The sequence below is a fragment of the Epinephelus fuscoguttatus genome, linkage group LG3 (genome assembly GCF_011397635.1).
Source record: "Epinephelus fuscoguttatus linkage group LG3, E.fuscoguttatus.final_Chr_v1".
NCBI lineage: Eukaryota > Metazoa > Chordata > Actinopteri > Perciformes > Serranidae > Epinephelus > Epinephelus fuscoguttatus.
Window position 1 is genome coordinate 39,230,690 of NC_064754.1, and position 22,324 is coordinate 39,253,013.

A 22,324-nucleotide genomic window follows, 5' to 3' on the forward strand; every position below is an offset into this window, starting at 1 on the left:
TGTGTGTTGTGAGGAAACATATAACCCCATACAGCCAAGGTGAAGTATTTGTCAATGTTTTGGGTGAGACACACTTCAGTAAATACAAATCCATGAGTGAAATCCATACTTGCAGGAAACCTGAGTCAATGTCAGGATCCTCGTCGTAATGGATCTTAATTGAAGCAATAAAAGGGTGAAATGATGAAGAGATTGGACTTTAATTGTTCCCTCTCTACTAATTCCCTCCTGAGCGAGTCAGTACTTAAATGAAAGATTAACATAGATCATTGAAATTGACTGGCCTCAAAGTGAAGTGTGTGTGGTATAGTGAGAGCTCATTTCACACACAGCCACATACTTTTCATGCGCTCTGACCACAGGAGACATCACCACCTCCCTCCCCACCACTGCCAGGTTCCACTGTTGTGGTCTCTCTCTTGGATTTTATCATCTCTTCTCACTCTCTCATCTTTCTGGCTTGACGCTTCTGTTTTTTTAAAAAGCTTTTTTCCTCCCATCATCTGATCTCGGTTCTTCTCTTCCCCTCTCCAGTGATGTCGTCTCTTCTGAGGGAGGAGATGCAGAGAGTTTTATTCCGACCTGCAAAACAGAGACTGGTGGAGTTTATTGAGATTGAAGAGCCGACGCACGGAAGACATTTTCTCTGTGTCTCAGGTAAACAGCTTTCTCGTTGATCAGGTAGTTACTTGAAAGCAGTTTTTAGGGGTAAAATATGCTCACTGGAATTTTCTTTTACAGAAAATAATCCTGGTTTTAGAGAAACTGTAGGGAGATGTGCTGAACGTGTCCCTAACGTCTATGAGGCCTGATAACAGTGACTGTCTCACTTTTATTGCTGATGAAATGCCTGGTGATGCAGTGTGCCAATTTATTTGTATAAAAATATTATTTTCCTTTATCTGCAGTTGCAAAAAACAAAGTGGTGCAGTTATGTATAGTGCGATGTCAGATATCTCAGACGTCCCTAAAGTCCGGAGCCAAGAGGTCCCACACCAAACGCTCCAGCATACAGGAGTGCTACAGGAGGACAGAAGTCTGGTCCCTGAAAGACCTGACTCTTGTTGATGGACGGGACCCTGATGTGGTAATTTAACAAATGTTTTTGCATTTCTATTGCTTGTTATTGCATTACTCTTGGGCTGGGTAATATATAGATATTAATCAATATCACAATATGAGACCAGATATCATCTTAGATTTGGGATATCCTCATATAGCATAAAAGATGGATTACAGTAAAGTGGTGTAATTTTCTGAACTTACTAAGCAGTTTTTTATTCAATTATTTGCCTTTACTTATTAAGTCACTATATCCACATTACTGATGATTATCTACCAAAAAACTCATTGTGTAAATATTTTTGTGAAAGTACCAGGAATCCACCCTACAATATCATCACTGTATCAATATTGAGATATTTGGTCAAAAATGTTGTGATATTTGATTTTCTCTATCGCCTACCCCTACATTAGTACTGTAATTTTCTCTGAAAAGGATGATTGCTACATTGAATATAATCATTGAAATATAATGTTTTCTTATAACCTAAATCTTAATAAATCTAAATTTTAACTTAAACCTTTACTGTTTTTAAAACTATGCTTTGAAACAAGGGATTTTATCTGAACATATATAACTATTTTTGTGCACAACCACTTCAATTATCTACTTTGATAATGTACAAATCTGGGTTTGACAAAATATATATAGATTTATCTGCAGCTTTCAAACACATTTCATCAAACAGAGTTTCTCAGTTGGGGACCAGATGTCTCAGAAAGCCTTTGTTAGAATGTGGAGCAGCTGTTTACTTGTAACATCTTGTGCTGGAGAAATTAATTCATGTTTTTATCAACATGATTTCATAAATATGGTTTAATCTCCCAGAAGTGATTTGTTTTCATATATCCGGTATCTCCTCAATGAATATGATCACATTTAGAATTAATTTTAATAGTGAACATTGTGTTCTTTTTTGTGTGTACGTAATGCTATGTCATTCTGTGTCTGTGGCTCCAGGATGACCCCTGTTTCGAGCTGCACTTTGACAAGGTGCGTACAGTGACGGCCGTCAGCTGCTCAGCCAAATACTCGTTCGCACGTGCCCTGGTTGCCCTCAGTGACCAGTACTGTCAGAGGCCACTGAACCTGCGGAACTATGACTGGACCTACATCAAGCCCACCTCCTTTTACTCTAACAGAGGAGACTGTGTTGTTCTGACACAGATATGCTTCTATGCATTCAATTTGGTATGTCTGTCCATGTGTCCTGTGCCTCTGGATGCATAATGGAATGACACAATGATTGTATGTGTGTCACTTAAGGTGTGTGTGTATGTTAGACAACTGTACAGGTTTACTGTATATAACTTGTGTTGTAGGAGGTGTGAAGTGAGTGTTTGTGTGGTTTGTGGACTCTGTTACACTAAGGGCTTATTGAAATATCTCTCTCATTAATACTCTGCTGAATGTATCTCCATGGCAAAGGCAAGTTTCAAGCAGCTTGGTATTTGTTAACTGTATAATCTACTTTTGTGATCTTTTGATTACTTATCCCTGAGAGTATTCTACTCTGTGTGCTATTGTAAAAATGTCAAATGGAGAACAAATAAACAACTACACGTCCTGCTTTTTACCGCCTTTAGCCTGAAAGATAGAATCATCAAATGTGGTATCAGTTTAGTAATTCCCTTTGTGCGATATTTTTGATTACTCCTAGAGGAGCTTACCTGTCAATAGTAGCTTATGACTTTGTTTTCTTTGTTTGTTCCCTTACCATACAGCTGAGGGGGGATGGATTCAGGCTTTTAACATCCTGACGGGACTTTACATTCTATAACACTACAAATATATTTACTGTATATTTTATAGGCTTTTCCCAATATATATTAGTATCAATATATTGACAAACCTTCACCTTCAGGCAGTGATGTAGTGGTGGTTGACAAAACAATATGCATTCAGGCCTTCATATTAAAACAAAAACTGACAGAAAATTATAACAATAGGCAATATAATTCTAAATATCAGCTGAATAACTATAATATGAAAATTCAAATAATTAGGAATAGTGAGACTTTAGTAAAGGTTGAAGAAGCGCAACTTGGACTCATGATTATGGCCCTTCATTAATTAACATCAATGCTAGGACTTCCGGTTCTTCTTAATGGTGAGTACAGCTTCACACTCAGAGTTTTTCATTATTCAACACTGTAGAACCCATATTTAAAATAACAAAGTATAATGGGCCTCATGCTAATATCAACAAAATAATTTTCATTACCTGTAATACCACATTGAAGCTATTAAGTCTTGCCCATGGCTGGTGGCACACCTGTGGTTCAGCTTTCTACCTGCAAGTGGCGCCAAAACGTCGCTACAGGCCACAAGGACCATTTAGTAGCCTTAAAATTTGCCTGACGAAAATAAACATGGATTAAAAAATATATGAAACTGTGTTCTTTGCGCACACTCTTTGAATTCCGAGTCATTCATAGTTATATGTTGAAATATGTATTGAATATGTGCACACATCGTGTTGAGATACTTTAAATTTTGTCCTCCCGTCCCCCGGCACGGAGAGGACAGACTAGCGGCTCCATTGCCTGCCGCCAAAATTCAAGTTAGAAGAGAGAAGAAGGACTTTGCATGCTGTCGGTTGTAAACACTGGGCTGAAACCTAGTGCTTCAACTTTTAAGTTACCGGTTTAATATTAAGACACAAAACTTGCCTCCGGAGTCTGCGGGGAGAGGACGACCTAAAGATGCACATCAAGTCTATTATTATTGAAGGCTTCAAGTCCTACGCACAGAGGACGGAGATCAACGGCTTCGACCCGCTGTTTAACGCCATCACAGGACTGAACGGCAGCGGAAAGTCCAATATTTTGGACTCGATATGTTTCCTTCTGGGCATTTCCAATCTCAGCCATGTAAGTGTGTTATTGGCTATAGAGTCGTTAAGCTTTATCAAAGCGGTGACCTTAAATCAATCATATTGTAGAGTTTGGTATGGTAGTTTCCTATCGTTAACTAGCAAAACTGTTAACGTAACGTTAGCTAGCCAGAGACATGCCAAGAAAACGGGTCAAATTTGAAAGTTTAAAGGGGAAAATACCACCTAAATTAAGAATTCCGACATGTTATTTATATGGCCGAAAAAAATAAAAACACTAAGTTATTTGTGAGCATGAGCTACTCTCTGTCAAAGCCAGAAGCCAGAGAAGTAGTCTAGCAGCAGGGGCCCTCAGATTTTGAGGTACCCCTACCCGAGGTAGAACAAAACACAACAATGTTTTTTTAAATCTTCAGGGTCTCCCATTCATGAAATGGATTGTCTTCAACTTTTATTTTGGGGCAAAATTATTTTTGGGGGGCATTCTTTACAACTACCCCAATCTCTGAAAAAGGGACAAATCAGGCCAGTTCGGATAAGGGAAATATGACAAAAAAGCCAATTTCTTGAGAATGCTCACTCCTTTCCTCATAATATTTGCTGAAGTATAAAACAAGTGTCTGCCCTACGTCACAAAAGAGTCAGAAAGTAATTCACTTTAAAAAATCCTGAAATATAACCCTGAAAACATGGCTTTAATTTAGGCGGAAATTGCATTTTTGTGATAATAAGAAAAGAGGGCTTCTTTACTTTTCTCTTATTTAACAGAAAATCATAAAGTCCTGTCAAATACACTGTTACTGTATTGTCTAAGGTGTTTTTGAAAAATAACCATTGGTTGTTTGGAGATACCTAGTACAGTTTTGTTGTAAATGAGGTTTCTATAGGTAAACCCCTTCTCTAAAAACAGCCAAATTAGGTCATTCCGAATGAGGAATGGGTGGCATAGCCTATAAGTTAAGAATGCTTAATCTGATGGTCATCACACTTGGGGAAGAAAAGACCAGGTGATTGAAAGGTTGAGATGTGTATAATACAGTCCTGTCAAGACCTTAAACATGAGTTTTATGAGTGGCAAGTTATGGGAAGTTTTATCCAGGAGAAGAGATTCATTCTTCCGAATAGGGGGGCAACATAAAACCACGTCATTTATTAATGGAAATCTATTTTGATCAGATTTACAATTTCAGTAGTCAGAACAATCTGTTCTACACACTCAAACAGAAAGTGTATTAATAAATTAATTTAGCTGGGAATTATAAGGCTCTGAATACAGACAAGTGCTGCACACTTACAGTACACTTACAGTAAGTGTAACAGTAACAGTCAGTGTGGGGGCGGGGCTACTGATGGTCAGTTATTTTAAATCACAACATACAGCTCTGCTGAGGAGAAACATGAAATGCGCTGGAAACAAAAGGAACCACCAACCTAATGGCAAATAACAGGTAAGACAAATGTGCAAATGACATATTCCTTCATATTTTTAGATTAAAGAATAGTTTGTTTTATTTGCAAGATAGATTGGAAGTTGTAAGTCACTGGCAGGTGTTCTGATCTAGGCTGACAGAGGCTAGCATGAGTTAGCAGTTGTGTGTGTGTGTGTGAGTGTGTGTATGTTTATGATGGAGAGAGAGACTTGGGCCAAAAATTGGCCACATAAAACTACTGTATTTTCCATATTTTCCAGAGTTTACTGTAATAATGGAGCCAACAGAGCCAGCGCAGTCAGGAAGCCAGCCACATTCACAGACACTGGATGAAAAGCTGTGTTTAATATGTGAAAGTGCCCTACAAGGAGATAAGAATAATCCACACATCAAGAACCCCACCTTGCAAGGACTCAAAACAATACTTAAGGCTGCTGAGGAACGAGGTGATGAGGTCCACAAGCGACTATCCCCCCACTCTGACGACATACTGTCCTTCAGGGTTAAGGTTTCATATCACAGATCATGTAGGGCCAGTTATTCCAATGCACATAACTATAAGCCTACGGCCAGTGAGCAAGAACCAGCCAAGGATCAGTACACAAGGAAACGACTGACCAGAGAAACTGGATTTGACATTCGCACCCAGTGTTTCATTTGCAGCCAGAAAGCCACAAAGGGAGAAGGCCTGACACCTATAAGTACTGGTACAGGTGAAAGCACAAGGTCAAAGGTCCTCAGTGCAGCTTCAGAGAGGCATGATGAAAAAGTACATCATCGTATGCTCACCCATCCAGATTTATTTGCTTATGATGCCAAGTATCACAGAAGCTGTCTTGGACACTACATTTCAGAAAGAAACATTTCAGCAGCCAGAAATAAATATCTGTCAGAAAAGAAGTTAAACGAACATGAAAGAGCTTTCACTGAACTAACTGAAGAATTAACTAAGACAGTTTTTTCAAAGGATATGACTGTCACTGGCTTCCTGACTGCGCTGGCTCTGTTGGCTCCATTATTACAGTAAACTCTGGAAAATATGGAAAATACAGTAGTTTTATGTGGCCAATTTTTGGCCCAAGCCTCTCTCCATCATAAACATACACACGCTCACACACACACACACAACTGCTAACTCATGCTAGCCTCTGTCAGCCTAGATCAGAACACCTGCCAGTGACTTACAACTTCCAATCTATCTTGCAAATAAAACAAACTATTCTTTAATCTAAAAATATGAAGGAATATGTCATTTGCACATTTGTCTTACCTGTTATTTGCCATTAGGTTGGTGGTTCCTTTTGTTTCCAGCGCATTTCATGTTTCTCCTCAGCAGAGCTGTATGTTGTGATTTAAAATAACTGACCATCAGTAGCCCCGCCCCCACACTGACTGTTACTGTTACACTTACTGTAAGTGTACTGTAAGTGTGCAGCACTTGTCTGTATTCAGAGCCTTATAATTCCCAGCTAAATTAATTTATTAATACACTTTCTGTTTGAGTGTGTAGAACAGATTGTTCTGACTACTGAAATTGTAAATCTGATCAGAATAGATTTCCATTAATAAATGACGTGGTTTTATGTTGCCCTTCCCCTCTTCGGAAGAATGAATCTCTTCTCCTGGATAAAACTTCCCATAACTTGCCACTCATAAAACTCATGTTTAAGGTCTTGACAGGACTGTATTATACACATCTCAACCTTTCAATCACCTGGTCTTTTCTTCCCAAGTGTGATGACCATCAGATTAAGCATTCTTAACTTATAGGTTATGCCACCCATTCCTCATTCGAATGACCTAATTTGGCTGTTTTTAGAGAAGGGTTTACCTATAGAAACCTCATTTACAACAAAACTGTACTAGGTATCTCCAAACAACCAATGGTTATTTTTCAAAAACACCTTAGACAATACAGTAACAGTGTATTTGACAGGACTTTATGATTTTCTGTTAAATAAGAGAAAAGTAAAGAAGCCCTCTTTTCTTATTATCACAAAAATGCAATTTCCGCCTAAATTAAAGCCATGTTTTCAGGGTTATATTTCAGGATTTTTTAAAGTGAATTACTTTCTGACTCTTTTGTGATGTAGGGCAGACACTTGTTTTATACTTCAGCAAATATTATGAGGAAAGGAGTGAGCATTCTCAAGAAATTGGCTTTTTTGTCATATTTCCCTTATCCGAACTGGCCTGATTTGTCCCTTTTTCAGAGATTGGGGTAGTTGTAAAGAATGCCCCCCAAAAATAATTTTGCCCCAAAATAAAAGTTGAAGACAATCCATTTCATGAATGGGAGACCCTGAAGATTTAAAAAAACATTGTTGTGTTTTGTTCTACCTCGGGTAGGGGTATCTCGAAAACTAAAGCCTTTTTTGAGGACTTGCTGCTAGACTAAAGTAAGTGTCAAACTTGTGATGTTACAGGGTTACAGTCTGTAGCTGCTCCATAGAGCCTGACTTTGTGGACCACTTGAATGTTTGCTTTCATTTTTTAATACCCAACTGAACTTTATCCCATCGAAATGTTCTCAGTTCTGCAACAGAAATGTACCCGTTTACCATTACATTACTGTGGGTGGTCACTGTCATCTATAACATCTTTCTCCATTCATTGTCTATGGAGTAGCTTCAGACTTTCTACTCTATGACATCACAAATTTAAGTTTTGGCAATCTAAAGGGGAACTATGCCCAGTTCATAAATTCATATATGTTATTACTATGATCTAAGACAGTTGAACCTTGACCCTAATCCAAAAATTATATTATCATTTTCAGTTATTATTATAATTGATTTTAGACGCAACAAAATCCCAGCTGCAGATAGCATCATCCATGGTAAAACTGTGGAAAGGGTACCTTCATATAAATATCTAGGCACCTTTTTTGATGAGAAGCTGCAATCTGTTCCCCAGCCTTACACTGAGAGATAAAAACAGCTTGTACAGCATTATTAAAACATGTTCCAAGATCACAGGAGTGAAACTTAGGGACTTGTGCAGCTTCTGTAACCAACAAACTTTGACGAAGGCAAACAGCATTTTGTCTTCTCCTGGTCATGTGCTTGCAGGTGAATTTTCTAAGTTGCCCTCAGGTCGCCACTATGTCTCACCTGTCTGTATGTCTAACCGTTTTTTGAAATCTTTTATTCCCTCTGCTATTCGTCTCTTAAATTCTTTATAATGATTTTATTCCTTTCACGACACGTATTCCTCAGCATACTATTTATTCTATTTATTCATGTATCTTATCTACTGTATCCTATTGTGTGTACTGTGTCTGTATAATGTATGCAAGCTGTTCAAACCAATTGCCTCTGGTGGGATTAATAAAGTTGTCTGTATCTGTATCTGTAAAAAACTAATGTCTTTGTTTTATTTTCACTTGAAAGGTGCGAGCCTCCAACCTCCAGGACCTGGTGTACAAAAATGGACAGGGTGGTATCACCAAAGCCACTGTGTCTATTACTTTTGACAACTCCAACAAAAGCCAGAGTCCTCTGGGTTTTGAAACCCACGATGAGATAACCGTCACCAGACAGGTTGGCATTAGATAAAGAAGTCTCTGTAATTGATGTACAAGATTATTGTGTGCAATGCTAACACAAAAACTGTTATACACTGTTCTTTTAGGTGGTAATTGGCGGCAGGAACAAGTACCTCATCAATGGAGTCAATGCCAACAACACCAGGGTGCAGGATTTGTTCTGCTCTGTTGGCCTCAATGTCAACAACCCGCATTTTCTCATCATGCAGGTAGGCTAAGTCTTGTGTCTGCAGCAGTATGCATGGGTGTCTTTGTATCCTTCTGCAAGGTGTTGTATCATGTGTTGTTTCCAATATTTTAGGGGAGGATCACCAAAGTTCTTAACATGAAACCACCAGAGGTAAAGCACACACATACTGTTCATCTCACCATATGAACTACTTCAAACACATGTCCTACCTTTTCCAAGTTCTCCAATGAGGACCTCTTTTCTTTCAGATCCTTGCTATGATTGAGGAGGCAGCAGGAACCAGGATGTACGAATGTAAAAAGATTAGCGCTCAGAAAACCATTGAGAAGAAAGAGGCCAAGCTGAAGGAGATTCAGACAGTATGTTAAATATCCAAATTAGCTTTTGACTAGCTAATCTCTGTTCATTTTCCAGTGGGCAGTTGCAACAAATACAGTTGGAACTAATGTTGAAATATCTAACCGTTTCTCTTCATTTACATTTTAAGATTTTGGATGAGGAAATTACTCCAACCATGCATAAACTCCAAGAGGTAGGTTCACTGCAATATCTAAACTTAAAAATATCCTGCTGTGATTGACACCTGATGGCATGATGTCTGTGATACATTTAATTTTTAGTCATATCAGTTTTTTCATATCCTTTCTCCCTGTGCAGGAACGATCATCATACTTGGAGTACCAGAAGCTGATGCGTGAGATCCAGCACTTGTCACGGCTGTACGTGGCCTGGCTGTTTGTTTGTGCAGAGGAAACCAAGCTGAAGTCAGCAGAGAATCTGAAGGTAATGCAGGATAACATCACCAAGATGCAAGCAAGCATGGCCGAGAACGAGAGCAAAGTCCAGGAGCTGACAGCCCAGATTCAGGAGCTGCAGAAGAAAAAAGACCAGGTACACTGGAATACGTTATTGTCCTTGTCCTTTTGAAGTTGATTTTGTTGAAGATTTGAATCCTTGCCCCAGATGACCCTCTTAGTTTAAAGAGGTGTTGCTTTGTCTTTGATGTTTATTTGAAGGAGGTGACTGGAGTATTGAAATCCCTGGAAGAGGCTCTAGCAGATGTGCAACGTGTTGACGCCAAAGCTCAGAGCGCACTTGACCTGAAAAAACAGAATGTCAAAGATGAAACCAAAAAGAGGAAAGAGCTTGTCAAGAGCATGGAGGAGGTAATGTAATGTGTGCCCATGTGACGTGTTTAATCTCTGGTCAAAACAAATTCTTTTGCAATTGAGATTCACATATAATGAGGGCAGTTTGCACAGCTTGATCACCAGTTGTTTCCTTTACTCTTAGGACAAGAAAATGCTTGTGGTAAAAGAAAAGGAGGTTGCTAAGTTGGCAGAGCAGCTTCAGGCTCTACAGGAGGATGGACAGAAGGAAAGCGCAGCCCTCGAGGCAGCTGAGCAGCATTTCAGGGCTGTGTCAGCGGGCCTTTCTACAAATGAGGACGGAGAGGAGGCTACACTGGCTGGGCAGATGATGGCCTGCAAGAATGACATGAGCAAGGCAGATACTGAGGCAAAGCAGGTGAGGAAAGGAAGTTTTCAACACAAACATTTATGTTCAGTGGCATGAATGCATTTTCATCAGAGGCCTGCTGTTTCTAAAATTGTGCCGCGTTGAGAAAATACTGGATTTATTTGCTGTCAAATTCAAAGATTGTTAATCTGTCTTCTCTCTGTGCTCGTTTCTGTTCAGGCCCAGATGACCCTGAAGCATGCCCAGGCTGAGCTGAAGACCAAACAGGCAGAGGTGAAAAAGATGGACAGTGGCTACAAGAAGGACCAGGACAGCCTGCAGGCTGTAACAAGCAGCAAGGAGAAACTACAGGCTGAGCTGGCTAAACTCAACTATGAAGGTACTGTGTGTGAGCAGAGCAGTGCATGCAGACAGCCTTTTGTACTCATGGCAGCTACCTTTTATTATGTTGTACATCAGATATCGATGGGTAAGGTCTGTGTGTGTATGTCTGTCTGTATCCAGATGGGAAGGAGGAGACTCTGCTTGACACAAGAAGACAGCTGTCCAGAGAGGTCGCTAAACTTAAAGAGACCTATGAGAAGCTTGTGTCTCGCTTCCCTAACTTGCGCTTCGAGTACAAGTAAGGATTTACCGAATGAATTTGCTTATGTCTTTAACCGTACTGTATGTTTTAAATCTAGCTGTTCTTACTTTTGTTTGATTGCCCTCGAACTGATGATAACTAGTGCTGGACACTGTATCGTTTTGTTTTTGCAACATAATAAGAACTTGTGCAATAACCATATAGTGAAAGACTGTGATATTGTACTTTGAATACAGTAACAACATAGTAATTACATTCTGTCTGTGGGCGCTGTTTTATCTGATGTGTGCCATGCTGTTACCGCTGTGGTCAGTCAGACAGAGCCCTCACTGTCAGGCATCATCTGATTGGTTAGAATCTGCACACATATGAGTGAGGTTTATAAGACTCGTCCTGCCTCACTACTCTACATGGTTTAAGGAGGAAAGTGTGACAAGTGCAGATGAAAGTGTGAAAGACAAAGAGGAACTGGTGCCTTAAAAAAAAAAAAAAAGGCACATCAGCCATCTGTCAATATTTTGGTTACAGGAGAGTCAAGTACTGAGTACACTTCAATATCCATTGAACATAGCAGCATATTGCATGTTTCCTGACATCGTGCTGCCTTAATAATAACCCATTTCAGGGCAAAATCATCTTTTCCAAACAAAGGATGCATTAATCTACCTTGAATTTAAAGGCCCTGCACAACCCCTCAGGTGTTTTCAGTTATTCCAGCTGATTATAATATTTTCCAGTTTCATTCTGGGAATTTTGGATAACTAGATGGGGCTCTAGCCCTCGGGGATACTGACAAACTCTGCTATTGTGATGACTGAAAAAAAAAACTATAACATTTGGATCACTATTGCTGCTCTGGGAAATCCTTGGAATTAATTACTAATGTGACGACCACACAAGTAGAATGATTCACTGCTTAGAGCACATCACTTAAAGAGAAACTTGTTCATGCAAATAAGTGTTGTGTTGTACACATAACTACAGAGATTGTTGGTTGTTCACTTGTTGGTGAATTATGTTTGTACAGGTCCTGGTATTTAACATGCTGGCTTACACTATCACCATTACTGGGACACTCAAATAAAACTGAGTTATTGTTAGGATAAGAAGCAAAAACACCTATATGAGGCTTAAAGGGATAGTGCACCGAAAAATGAATATTCAGCCATTATCTACTCACCCATATGCCGAGGGAGGGTCAGGTGAAGTTTTAGAGTCCTCACATCCCTTGCGGAGATCCAAGGGGAGAGTGGGTAGCAGCACAACTCCACCTAATGCAGGCTGGGTGCCCCAGATTCAAATGTCCAAAAACCACATAATTGAAGGAATTTCTCTCTGAATTTTCATTTTTGGGTGCACTATCCTTTTAACTGAGCTCGATGAACGCTTTCTGAGGCTGAAAGATGTGATTGATTTTTAAAGATTAGTGATAGATTTTGTCAGATCTGAGTGTTTGTCTGAATAATCATAATAATTTGCAGCCTGATTGAAACTCACAAGTGAACATGCATACGAGGGTGGAAACACCTGTTAATAAAGTTTTATTAAGGAGAAAATTCCCAGAGTATTTGCTTATAAAATTCACTGGCTCATCATGTTGCCCTGGGCCCTGACAAGAGTTTCATCATTCAACACGTGTACGTGCTTTCTGCTGTCTTACAGGGACCCAGAGCGAGGATGGGACCGCAGCAAAGTGAAGGGGCTGCTAGCTAACCTGATCACAGTCCGTGATGTCACCTATGCGACAGGATTGGAGGTTGTTGCAGGAGGACGGCTCTATAACATTGTAGTTGACACAGAGGTGGGTGTGTTAGTGGGTAGTGTGCATGTTATTTTAGTGCAATCATGTTTTAGTATTTCACTGGCAGAGCAGTGGGATAGTTGGTCATGTGATTTTTGTCTTTGCCAGGTCACCGGTAAAAAACTCTTGGAGAAGGGAGAGCTACAGCGGAGGTATACCATCATTCCCCTGAACAAGATCTCTGCCAAGACACTCAATGACAAAGTGGTGAATGCTGCCAAGAGCCTGGTGAGAGATTTAAACAGTGCCCGGTTTGGAAATTAAATCGTCCTTCTGTTTGATCTTAAAACATGATGCACAGTCTCTTTGATGACTCGTCTTTGTCCGTTCTCCCCCGCTGTCAGGTTGGAGAGGACAATGTCCACACAGCTCTGTCCCTGGTGGGCTATGAGTCTGACCTGCGTAAGGCCATGGAGTACGTCTTTGGCTCCACGCTGGTGTGTGACACCCTGGACAATGCCAAAAAAGTGGCTTTTGATAAGCAGGTGATGACCAAGACCGTCACTCTTGGAGGGGACATCTTCGACCCACAGGGAACTCTGAGCGGAGGTGAGAACAACAAAGATCATGTGTTTGTCAGTGACGTCGCTTTAAAACATGCCAAACCATGTTATCCTGTACATCCAGATGTTTTCATTATTACTCAAAATTCATCACTGTTTTCTAAAACTCTGAACCTGTCATGAGTGCACTGGACTTTATAATGTACTTTCTTTGTCCTGCTTTTTCTCCTCCAGGCGCTCGCTCCCAGTCAGCATCAGTTCTGTCCAGCCTGCAGGAACTGAAGGAGGTTCGGGACAACCTGAATGAAAAGGAAGCCCAGCTTCAGGATACTGAAAGACAACTGGCCGGTCTTAAGGGAACTGCAGAGAAGTATGCCTGACACAAACACACAAAATACCTACACTTATGTGAATTATGTAATTAAAGCAGACAGATCAGCAAGGTCAGTATATTTATATACATACTTTATCGATGGGGCTTTTGTTTTCCACGTTTTTTAAAATTTTCCAAGTATTAATCCACAAAATAAATCAGGAACTTAGTGCCCTCTTGCTTTCACATACTCCTGGTGTATTCTTGCTTTCATCATCTCATATTTATTAACCAACCTCTTACATTTTCTTCTTCACCAAATTTTGTCCCCACAGGTACCGTCAGCTGAAGCAGCAGTATGAGCTGAAGGTGGAGGAGGAACAGATTCTGCAGGCCAAGCTGCAGCAGAGCTCCTTCCATCAGCAGCAAGAGGAGCTGGAGAGGCTGCGCAAGGCCATCGGTTAGAACACTGACACACGTGGACAGCCATACACTTTAAAATAACTGAACTCATCAGGGCAGTTTGTGCGTACTGTATACAGTGATTAATTGTGTGGTGTGTTTGTTTAACCAGAGGAGAGTGAGGAGACTTTGCGTGTCACCAAGGACGTGCAGAAACGGGCTGAGGAAAAGTACAAGGTGCTGGAGAACAAGATGAAGAACGCTGAGGCAGAGAGAGAGAAGGAGCTGAAAGCCGCGCAGCAGAAACTCAATGCAGCCAAGGCCAAAGCTGATGCCTTCAATAAGAAGCTGAAGCAGAAGCAGCAGGTACATCAAACAGACACACACACAGTCAGACAGTCAGCAGTCCTCTCTATGCATTGCTTCAACAGCTACAGTCTGTTAATGCTTCTGGTGAGCTGATCAAACATGCTGCTTTTCTTGCTCATGTGTGCAGGAGTCTGATGCTGTGGCCCTGGAGCTGGAGGAGCTGCGGAGGGAGCAGGCTGGTTATGAGCAGCAGATTCAGGCTGTAGATGAAGCCCTGAAGGCCATCCAGGAGCAGATAGACAGCATGGCATGCACTGTATCGCAGAACAAGGTAAGTGGATCATTTTCACAGTGTGTTTATATATACAGGTAGGCCAAATTTGAAAATTGTCTGCAAGAGCTCACACATCTTGGGTATACATTGGGGATGCAGGGTAATAGTGGCACATCATTGGTACTGGCAGATTGTCTCATGGAGAGCATCAAACAGCCTGTTAAAGTAGGATGAAATTTATAGTTTTGTGCAAAAATGTCACATAAAAATACATGTGGCATGTTTTTACATGTAACGTAAGTTGAAGTAATTTTCTTATTTTGCCCAGTGAATGTGTACATTTTGAAAAGCGTTGTATTTTATGTCCACATCAGCCAGTGAGCCATCACAGTAAGAGGCATAATGATATGTTAAGAGGCTGGATGTTCTCTGCAATTGCACATATATCAGCAATCGGCCAAAATGACTTAAAACATGGGATATCAGGAAAAAATCCAATGTCGTGCATCCCCAGAATAAATGTTTACTGTTATTTTTTTTTCCTCCCTCTCCTCATAACGTATTCTCTGTTGCTGTGCAGGAGGCAGTGCGTAAAGCCCAGGAGGAGCTGGCCAAACAGAAGGAAGTGATCATGGCTCAGGACAAAGAGCTCAAGGTGAATACAGGGTTTTGCCTTTGATGCTTTGGTTTTTAACCCCTGTTTAGCCCCTTTTCCACTGCACAAAATACTCGCTAACACCTTGCTTTTAAATGTAATGGGAGGGGCATCAGTGGCTTAGTGGTAGAGCAGGCGCCCCATGTACAAGGCTGTTGCCGCAGCGGCCCGGGTTCAAATCCAGCCTGCATTCACACCCAGGTCAAATGAGTCTTCAGTGGTCACAGGTATTTATCGGCTCCGGCTCTGATCAGCATTGACGGAGACATAACACCTGGGTGCATGCGCTAATTTTAGCCCCTCACCAGCAAGATGCAATGATGCACCACCACAAAATATTGTCTGTCTCCACCTAAGCAGCACTCACACATCCATCCAAGTTAGTCTGCACCAAGTTTGAAGTAAATTAGTAAGAGATATATAAGAAGAAGTAACCACTGTTAAGTTTTCACAGGCCTCCATGCTGTTTTCTGCTTTTTACTAACCTGTTTTCTAGCGTGTGTGTGATGTCGAACATGACACACCAAAAAAAATCCACATGCACACAGTCTAAAACCTATTTTAGAGGGTGTACCCATGTTTTAAAACAAAACGTTAGCATTAATTTAGCTGGAAAAGGCTATTGGAGAAGGTTAGAGTGAATCCTGAGAGCAGGGTACATCATTTTCTTACGCTCTACCTGTGACACTCTGACTTTTCTTTTTCGTTTGTCTACTTCACTTTCTTAATAACTGCATGGAATTTTAAAACGTGACTATTTGTTTGATCATTTGTATTGAATGAATTATGAATTGAATGTCCCAGGGTAAGAGCTCAGAGGCCAATAAAATAAGGGAGCAGAACAACGAGGTCCAGCTGAAGATCAAGGAACTGGAACACAATATTAGTAAGCACCGCAAAGACAGCCAGGAAGCTGCTGACAAGGTACACACACACACACACACACACACACACACACAAGCACATCATTTTTCAGTCAGTCCTCTACTGTAATAGTATAATTCCATGATCTATGAGTCTGCTGAAAGTTTCTTCATTATCTGGTATGATCAGGGTCCTCTAAACATCTCTCTCCCACTCGTCTAATGTTCTTCCTCCAGGTTTCTCGCATGCTGGAGGAACACGACTGGATTGCGACAGAGCGTCAGTTCTTCGGCCAGCCCAACACCTCTTACGACTTTAAGACCAACAACCCCCGTGAGGCTGGTCAGCGGCTGAAGAAGCTGGAGGAGACTACCACCAAGCTGGAGAGAAACGTCAACAAGAGGGCCATGAACATGCTGAACGAGGCAGAGGAAAGGGTGAGGACAAAGACGCAGACAGAGTTTGGGAGATTGTGTCAACACAAGTGCAAAAATTGCAATTGCAGCTTTGAGTATCTAACATCTATCCCACACACTTGTCTTCCCTCCTGCAGTACAACGACCTGATGAAGAAGAAGAGGATCGTGGAGAACGATAAGGCCAAAATCTTGCAGACCATCGAGGAGCTGGACCAGAAGAAGAACGAGGCTCTCAATGTTGCGTGGCAGAAGGTCTGCACTCTTTTAGCAAATTATTTTCTCCCATACATTTGCATTTGTCGCTCTCTTTTATCTAAGATTGGACTATGTGTTGTCAGTTTATTAGGTACATCTAGTTAAAGCTAATACAGCATTAGACTGCATTATATTTTAGAATCAGTGATTAAAATTTTGAACTGAAATTTGTCTTGCATCCAAAGACATCACTTGTGTCAAATAAATACACATAAAATACACTTAATCCAAAGATACAAAACAATATTTAACTAAGCAACAAAACCATACTACAGACATTAAAAAAAACAAAGCCATTGCTTTTCCTTCACTTGTAACATTTCCCTTCCTCTGCAGGTAAACAAGGACTTTGGATCTATTTTCTCTACTCTGCTGCCGGGGGCCACTGCCAAACTGGCTCCTCCCCAGGGCTGCGGTGTCTTGGAGGGCCTGGAGTTTAAGGTTGCCCTGGGCAACACCTGGAAGGAGAACCTCACTGAGCTCAGCGGTGGGCAAAGGTCAGCAAAAGCACTTTTATGATCTTTGAGTGTTTATTATTTTGTCTGTTTTAGTAGCATGAACATGAAGGTTCCAATGACTGATAGTGAAGTCGGTCACTTTGATGGAGCAACCTCTTTTGTTTTCAGATCACTGGTGGCCTTGTCTCTTATCTTGGCCATGCTGCTGTTCAAACCAGCTCCCATCTACATCTTAGACGAAGTGGACGCCGCCCTGGATCTGTCACACACACAGAACATCGGACAGATGCTGCGCACACATTTTAGACACTCCCAGGTGTGTTGAAAAACCCCTGCACACGTTTAACCCCCTTACTAAGCCATAAAGTGTTAGACTAGTGCGATCATGTACACAATTCACCATATTCTTACTCGTGTTAAAGCATCAAAGAGCAAAACTCACCTTACCTTTAAATTCTCTCCCTGCAGTTTGTGGTGGTGTCCCTGAAAGACGGCATGTTCACCAACGCCAACGTCCTGTTCAAGACAAAGTTTGTCGACGGCATGTCCACAGTTACTCGCTCTGCGCTCAGCCAGAGTGACACCAACATTCCTCAGAAAGGCCAAGACAAGGCTCGTCAGAAAGACAAGAGGACCAAACAGCTCATCAGCTAATTGTTGCACTGCAGTCGCTTAATAGAAACTTTGCTCTGGTGTATTTCTTTAGGATCCATGCCACTGAACATAAAATGTGTTAATAACTTCTTGCAATCAATCTTGTGTATACTCTGATCTCTATTAGTCATTGCCTTCCCCTGATCTTAAAAGTTGCGTTTGACTGTTTTTATGGTCGTCTTTGTTGAGCTGTGTAAGTGTGGAGTTTCTTCATGTGTTGTGTATTTTAAACCTTTTAACTGTAAATTTATTTTCTCTAAACTGTCCTTGTTATTCTGTCTCTTTCCTGGTCTATGCTCATGCTCATCTACAGCACATTCTAAATTTTTATATGCAGCTGATGTGTCCATATATTTTAGTAAATAAAGCAAGTCAGATATAAATATTTGACTCGTGTGTTTTTGCTCATTGCCACGTCTTGAAACAGCTTTGCAGAATCTGTTCAATGTTGATGCCCCCTAGTGGTGCTTTCAAAGACAGCAATGCACACACTGTAACTGGCAATGAACCCAGCAGTGTTGGACACTAGTGTTAAGTGATTTTAGCAATGTTCACATCAAAAAAATATTCAGGCCTGTGATCCAGCACAAGCGCTGGTTTAGGAGTTGCAAATAATTTTAATTTTACTGATGCATACATTTCAAACAATCAAAACTGCATTTGTTAACATCCAGTCATTTGATTAGCAAACACCCAGTAACATCTACTGCCTGGTTATTACTCACTATTCAACAGGATTGTTTTGCTCATTTCATGATACAATGGTGAACCATAAACCTGATAACTGATTCATATTTTTGAGGCTGAGCAGCTATGTTCCTCATTTGGAACACATTTACCTTGACAATAATAATTCATAGTGGATTGTTGGTTCATGTCACAAATGTAATTTCTAGTTGGGTCCTGTAATAATTAAAAATTGGGATTTAAATGAACCTCAATACAAACTCAAATTAGATTAACTTAATGCAGGTAAGCGGTATTTTAGTTAACTGAAAAGAAAAAGAAGACTTTACAAAAAGAATGAACTTAAACCAGTGGTAGAAAAAACGTAAGATCTTTACCTTAAGCAAAGTAGTAATACCACAGTGTAAAAATACTGAAGTATAAGCACAGATGTATTATCAGCAGAATATCCTTGAAAGTATCAGAAGTAAAAGTAGTCATTATAAAGAATGGCTCCTTTCTCAGTATCATATTATTAAAGAATATTATATTAGTCTGTTTTTATCAGTATCTAATACATGTATGAGCATTTTAATGTTGTAGTCAATGTGGAGCTTATTTTAGATACTTTGTATATTACTGGGTATATAAAAGTGGTACAGCCCTGTATCTTATCATATATAAACATATATGCTTCTTTATATAAGAAGTAAGGTTTAATCAATCACTGGTGTTTGTTGCATGAAATTATATGGGGTACAATTTCAGTGAAATGTTAAATTACAAAAAATAAATGTAGTGGTGTAAAAACAAATTGTACTTTTGTACCACCTAAAATTTCAGTGTTATTTGCCTGGCCTAGAAAAGTTCAGTCAATATTTGTGAACGTGAGCTACACTCTCTTAAGGCCAGGAACCAGAGAAGTAAGTCTCAAATTTGTGATGTCATCAAATATAATATCTGGAGTTGGTCCATGGGCAGTGAACGGAAACCTGACTGTGGACACACATATATGCAAATAAGCTTTTTTTTGCTTTTGTATTGCATATCACAAATTTAGCACTCTGGTTTTTGGATTTGGGAGAGAGCTGTTCATGTTTACTAGTATTTTTGGACTGTCTTAGACCATGGGAATAACATGCATGAGTTTTGAAAATGAGTGTAGTTCCCCTTGAAATACCAAACTTGAGTAAATTTATTTACTAACCACTACATACATGTAAAGTGCATGACATTGTTTTGTTGTTACACATGTAAGCCTGGCCTTTTAGAGTTACATTTGAATTAGCCTGTCATTAATATGTTACATATATGTACATAACTCCTGCCTGTGGTCTCATTAATGTGTGATCATGAGGTATGAATTATGGCCTCTTCAGCCCCTGAGACATCTGACATGAACTTGTTGCTTTGGTTTAAAGCTGGTGATGTTAAACCATCATTCTGTTTTAAGACAAAAGAGTCACATGTCCAAATTGTCAAGGTATTTTTATTTCATCAGGGACAAATTCAAACAACTAGAGCATCACTTTCAACTCAACAGCAGGGTTTTTATTGTTATTACTCTCAAGACTTGACACAATTGGCTGCAGTCCTGCTCACTCACATTGCAAACAGGAGGAGGAACATCATTTACAGGAGACGGAGACAGATCTCCAATGTTTCAGCTATCTTTCCCATCACTCAGCAGCAGTGGTCCAACAGCGACAAGTGTCCACACCCCTGAAAGTGCACCTTTGAACAAGAGCCGACCAGTCAACCTTCTCCGTTAGCCGAGGTGCACAACCTGCTGTTGCTCTGATATTTAATGAGTAGGCAAACCCACAACAGTAGTAAAAGTCCCCATTTGGGGCTATAGATATACAGTGTCCACAAACCCAACACATTGGTTTATATAGCATTTATTATCATTATGTTACTGTCCATTTAAATGAACCAAATAAAACTTGACACGTTACAATAATAGCCTTGCCCTTCACCACTCGTCGCTGCCAGTTCAGACTCAGAGCAAGTTGTGTTAACGTATTCTCTCTTCAAGCTTCAAGGTCAAGCTTCGTCAATCGGTCTGCCAGCTTCCACCAGCTTCAAAGCTCACAGGTAATATGGATAAGTAATGCAATGACTGAGAGATGTGTGAGGAGGAGATCAACAGACAGAGGAGTGTGTGATATGTTTTACTGATGATGAAGAAAAATGACTTGATGCTCTATTTTTTTGTATTCTGTGTTTGTGACTGCATGTATCTGGCTGGCTTAGTGAGCTCTGTGTGTGTGTGTGTGTGTGTGTGTGTGTGTGTGTGTGTGTGTGTGTGTGTATGTGTGCGCGCGTGCGCTCAGGGTTGGCTCTGGATGTGTCTGCGCAGCTCTTGGGCCTTATCCCTCAGGTCAGGTCTGCTGTCTGTCTGCAGCGTTGACAGGGAGCGCTGCAGCTGCTCCCGGCTCTTCACAGACACACAGTCCCACTGTTCGCTCTCTGTTCACATTACACACGCACAAGAACTTTCATCAGCGCCACTTGGATCAGTAATCTATGATACATACAGACGCTTGATCTTTTGTCAATTAGAAATCCCCTGCTCCACCTACCCATCACTCTTGGATTAAAGATATTTTTACTTTGTTAATATGGGAAAAAAAAACAGATGTTCGCTGACTGTGAGAAATCATTCAGATTGCATTGCATCAGGAGACACCACTTATTTACCCTCGAGAGAAACCGTTGTGTAAAAAATACACACTTTGTGTGAAGTGGAGAGGGCATGGGGGATGAACATGTTTGAGCAAGCAAAGGACGTTGCTCTCACAGGAACATCTGACTTAGTTAACAACAACTACTTGGGTGTCACAGCACGCTTCACTGATAGAAAACAGAATCTGCAATGGTTTGAACCAACTGTGAGTAAAACAGGAGAGAATCTGTGCTCAAATTTGACAAATATGCTCTTAAACAATAGTATCTGAATTTAAATATCTCTCATGTTGATCCTACATTACTTCCACGGTCTTACATTTAAATATCCATTATCACAAGCTTCAAACTTAAAAAAAGCAATGTGTGTTTTTTCCTGTTTTATTTTCTTTAAGTTGTCAGGGAAACTCAAATTCCTGACATAAGAACAGGAAGGCTGTTGAAAGGAACAGGAACAGGAAGATTGGCTTCATGAAACCACTGACACTCTGACACTCAACAGTGTGTGGGAAAAAAAATACCATATTCAAGTTTGCTCCTGACAGACAATAGGTTACCACAGAACTGCCTAAAAAGGTATGAATATATTGCACATTCAATGAAGAAAGAGACAACCTGCCCCTGAAGAAAATCTGGACTCGCCTTTTCATTTCCCCACATAAAAACTGAACTAAGTCAATAACACAGCAATACAAATAAAAAAGTCACGTGTTTCTTTGTCTTACTTTGGACAGGGAACACTGCAGTGGTGGTAGAACATGGAAAAAAATTAAACAACAGCACAACCAACCCTCCTTTGATGCAGTCTTAGTAGCAGTAAACACTTACCTCCAGTTCTCTTTACGATCAGATCCACAACTGACAAGGCCTCTGTCCTCACAGAGGAGTAACTTTTGTTTTCTGGATAGAAAAACAACACACACACATGACCAC

The 22,324-nt window shown here is 40.4% G+C and overlaps 3 protein-coding genes across 3 annotated transcripts in view; 2 read left to right on the forward strand and 1 right to left on the reverse strand.

The window, feature by feature from the left end:
* The first annotated feature begins 517 nt into the window (after nt 1-517).
* Nucleotides 518-2,557, forward strand: exoc1l (exocyst complex component 1 like). The gene is made up of 3 exons (XM_049572959.1): nt 518-657; nt 909-1,087; nt 2,024-2,557. The coding sequence occupies exons 1-3, from the start codon at nt 537-539 to the stop codon at nt 2,291-2,293; spliced, it is 570 nt and encodes a 189-aa protein (XP_049428916.1). The 5' UTR covers nt 518-536; the 3' UTR covers nt 2,294-2,557.
* Nucleotides 2,558-3,621: 1,064 nt separating this feature from the next.
* smc2 (structural maintenance of chromosomes 2) lies at nt 3,622-18,420 on the forward strand. The gene is made up of 25 exons (XM_049572960.1): nt 3,622-3,936; nt 8,722-8,871; nt 8,963-9,085; nt 9,178-9,216; nt 9,315-9,425; nt 9,554-9,598; nt 9,724-9,957; nt 10,083-10,232; nt 10,360-10,593; nt 10,765-10,924; nt 11,050-11,167; nt 12,794-12,932; nt 13,041-13,160; nt 13,277-13,481; nt 13,670-13,805; nt 14,084-14,208; nt 14,323-14,516; nt 14,647-14,790; nt 15,314-15,388; nt 16,193-16,312; nt 16,489-16,689; nt 16,806-16,922; nt 17,262-17,422; nt 17,552-17,699; nt 17,852-18,420. The coding sequence occupies exons 1-25, from the start codon at nt 3,769-3,771 to the stop codon at nt 18,035-18,037; spliced, it is 3,603 nt and encodes a 1,200-aa protein (XP_049428917.1). The 5' UTR covers nt 3,622-3,768; the 3' UTR covers nt 18,038-18,420.
* Nucleotides 18,421-20,172: 1,752 nt separating this feature from the next.
* The window catches only part of ecpas (Ecm29 proteasome adaptor and scaffold), a 28,529-nt gene continuing 26,377 nt past the window's right edge, over nt 20,173-22,324 (reverse strand). The window contains exons 48-49 of the mRNA XM_049572961.1: nt 22,220-22,291; nt 20,173-21,175 (exon numbers count right to left, since the gene is read on the reverse strand). Coding sequence (XP_049428918.1) covers nt 21,036-21,175; nt 22,220-22,291 — 212 coding nt within the window. The 3' untranslated portion in view covers nt 20,173-21,035. The remainder of the gene's footprint in view (nt 21,176-22,219; nt 22,292-22,324) is intronic.

Bases quoted from the DNA above. Each gene is read 5' to 3' on its own strand.
- exoc1l (XM_049572959.1), top strand. From the start codon at position 537: ATGTCGTCTCTTCTGAGGGAGGAGATGCAGAGAGTTTTATTCCGACCT. The intron at 658-908 runs GTAAACAGCTTT...CTTTATCTGCAG, and splicing joins ACATTTTCTCTGTGTCTCAG to TTGCAAAAAACAAAGTGGTG. The intron at 1,088-2,023 runs GTAATTTAACAA...CTGTGGCTCCAG, and splicing joins ATGGACGGGACCCTGATGTG to GATGACCCCTGTTTCGAGCT.
- smc2 (XM_049572960.1), top strand. From the start codon at position 3,769: ATGCACATCAAGTCTATTATTATTGAAGGCTTCAAGTCCTACGCACAG. The intron at 3,937-8,721 runs GTAAGTGTGTTA...TTCACTTGAAAG, and splicing joins GCATTTCCAATCTCAGCCAT to GTGCGAGCCTCCAACCTCCA. The intron at 17,423-17,551 runs GTCAGCAAAAGC...TTTTGTTTTCAG, and splicing joins GAGCTCAGCGGTGGGCAAAG to ATCACTGGTGGCCTTGTCTC.